The 2,500-nt window shown below is 45.5% G+C and overlaps 1 protein-coding gene across 1 annotated transcript in view; it reads right to left on the minus strand.

Annotated features, from left to right (window-relative positions):
• Positions 1-2,500, minus strand: part of utp4 (UTP4 small subunit processome component) — a 19,514-nt gene that overhangs the window by 4,656 nt on the left and 12,358 nt on the right. The window contains 1 exon segment of the mRNA XM_080538796.1: positions 1-47. This exon segment is cut by the window's left edge and continues 110 nt beyond it. Coding sequence (XP_080394922.1) covers positions 1-47 — 47 coding nt within the window.

A 2,500-nucleotide genomic window follows, 5' to 3' on the forward strand; every position in this document is an offset into this window, starting at 1 on the left:
AAGCACAGCTGCTGGACCGAACGCAAGACCTTAGGGAGCTTGGCTACCTGGGAGAGGAGATGGGGGGGGGGGGGGGGGGGGGGAGAGGAGAGGGAGGGGGAGGGAGGAGAGGGAGGGAGTGGAGGGAGAGGGAGGGAGGGAGGAGAGGTGAAGTGAGTGGAAAAGGAGAGATGGATAGGGACAGAGAGAAGAGAGAGTCAGAATACTTCTAATATATAATAATATAATAATATACGCCATTTCGCTGACACTTTTATCCAAAGCGACTTACATTACAGTGAGAGCATACATTGCTCAGTATATTTATATTTTTTCATTTCATTTCAAGCCTTTCTTTCAACTCAGGGGACCACTGAGGGAGACCCTGATCTTCGGTGGGACAGGATATACAAACACATTGCAACACAATAAATACATAAACATACATAGTGCAACAATAAAAAAACACAATGGATCAATCAAGGCAGGTGCACATAGATATGCAATGGTCCCTAGTCATGGCCTTGAATTGACCCATAGATGGGAGAAAGTCTATTTTAAGTATTGTATGTAGCAGGTTCCAGGAGTGTGGCGCAGCAAATAAACAGGCAGTCTTTCCATGTTCTGTTCGCATACAGGAGACCTTTAGTGTGAACCAGTGGTTCTCAAACCTCTCCTCGGGGACCACCAGCCGTTCCACATATTTGATCTGTTCCACCACCAGCACACCTGATTCAACTAATCAAATACAAATCATAATTGCTTTGCACTTGTTTAGTTGAATCAGGTGTGCTGGCGGTGGAACAGATCAAATATGTGGAACGGCTGGTGGTCCCCGAGGAGAGGTTTGAGAAACACTGGTGTAAACCAGTTATTTGATCGGGTGAGGTAAGGGCCAAGATTCTGACTTAACAGTGAAGAAATGGTATATGAATGCATGTATGGTCCCTGCGGGGAATCGAACCGCAAACCTAAGCGTCGTTCACCCCACGCTCTACCAGCTGAGCCACAGAGGACCACGTCTTATGCGGGGTACACACATAAGGATTTTTTGGCCGGTTTTGGATGTCTGAAAACAACAGAAAACGCCCGGTTATCAGATGGATCTTAACATTTTCCTATAACAAAATCCTGTGGTGTGAGGTGTGTTAAGAGTCACTTCTCTTCAATTGTGCAATCAACTCTCCCGGCAACCTGCTCGGAAAATGGGCGTGGCCGGCAATCGTAAATGTGAAATGCGTTCAATACTTCCGACCAGAAACCATAGGGTTGCCAGATTGTTTGGTGAAATTAGCGGTTTTAGACTGTGGTTAGGGTGGAAAATGTCATTCCCATCTGGCAACCCTGCTCGCCAATCAAGAAGCGTGGGGAACGAGACTAGAGAGTTTGGAGTCTGTCGTAACAAAACTCTTTATGTCTGTGGGGTGCTGAAATGGGGAAATTGGCGCACACCACACACAACACGATCAAGGCTGTTCAAATCCAAGATTTTGTTTCTTCATGTGTGGGGTCTATCTCAGATAAGATTTCTGTTAAGATTGTGAAATTCCTTATGTGTGTACCCCGCTTTACTGGACTACAGACGACAAATCCTTGGTGATGCTTGTTAGATCTTGGTGGGATTGTCTAGAAACATATATGCTTATGTCACTCACACACACACACACACACACACACATACACATACAGATGGGTAATTGGTGCTTTCTTTGTCAATACAATTGGTGATTAAGAATAATAAGGGAGATTTGGGGAAGTTGATAGGTGTCTAGTGACCTTGGCCAGACACACACACACACAGTTCACTCTGTCCCTCTCCCTCGCTTGCCTCTCTACACGGGCTAGTTTAGTCTTAGTCTTACAAGCTGTTTCAGAAATTAGCTGGACTGGCCGTGTCTATCATCATGAAGTGATTAAGGCTGAGGAGAAATTAGCACAAGCTAACATGCAGAACTCATCCTCGGTGGAGGGGGGAGCATGGGACCACGTGTTGTGTGTTTACAATCTCTGAAGTCTGAAGAGGAGGGGGAGAGTGCAGTCTCCTCATCTGGGCTACAAGGCCGAGGAGGGGGTGTGGCGTACCGTTATGTCCCAGAATGCGTCAGTAAGAGTATGGTCTGTCACCTTAATAGATATGTCATCTTAATAGATATGGGAGCCGAATTGACAGTGGTCCCATTGGGAAACACAGAAGAGCACAGAATAGATAGATTGCGTCAGGGCAGAGGGGAGAGAGTTTGGCAGTATCTTGCAAGGACACACACACACACAGGTCCTGTAGGAATAATCGTAATCAGAGAGTGTGACTAAAATGTGCATCTGGTGTAATTTAAGTTAAATGGAACTAAAAAGTTGAATTTTTGACGGCATTGTCTTACAAATTTGATCGTTGCAATCTCAGTATCTCAATCTGACAATTGCTTCTGGGGAACCTTTAAAGTATGGGTTCAACACTTCAAAAAAGGGACGATAAGGGCATGGGTCACTGGTGCAGAGCCTTTGAACAACAGATCTACACTGT

The sequence above is a fragment of the Nansenia antarctica genome, assembly GCF_963989245.1.
Source record: "Nansenia antarctica genome assembly, chromosome: 9".
In the NCBI taxonomy this organism is placed as follows: domain Eukaryota; kingdom Metazoa; phylum Chordata; class Actinopteri; order Argentiniformes; family Microstomatidae; genus Nansenia; species Nansenia antarctica.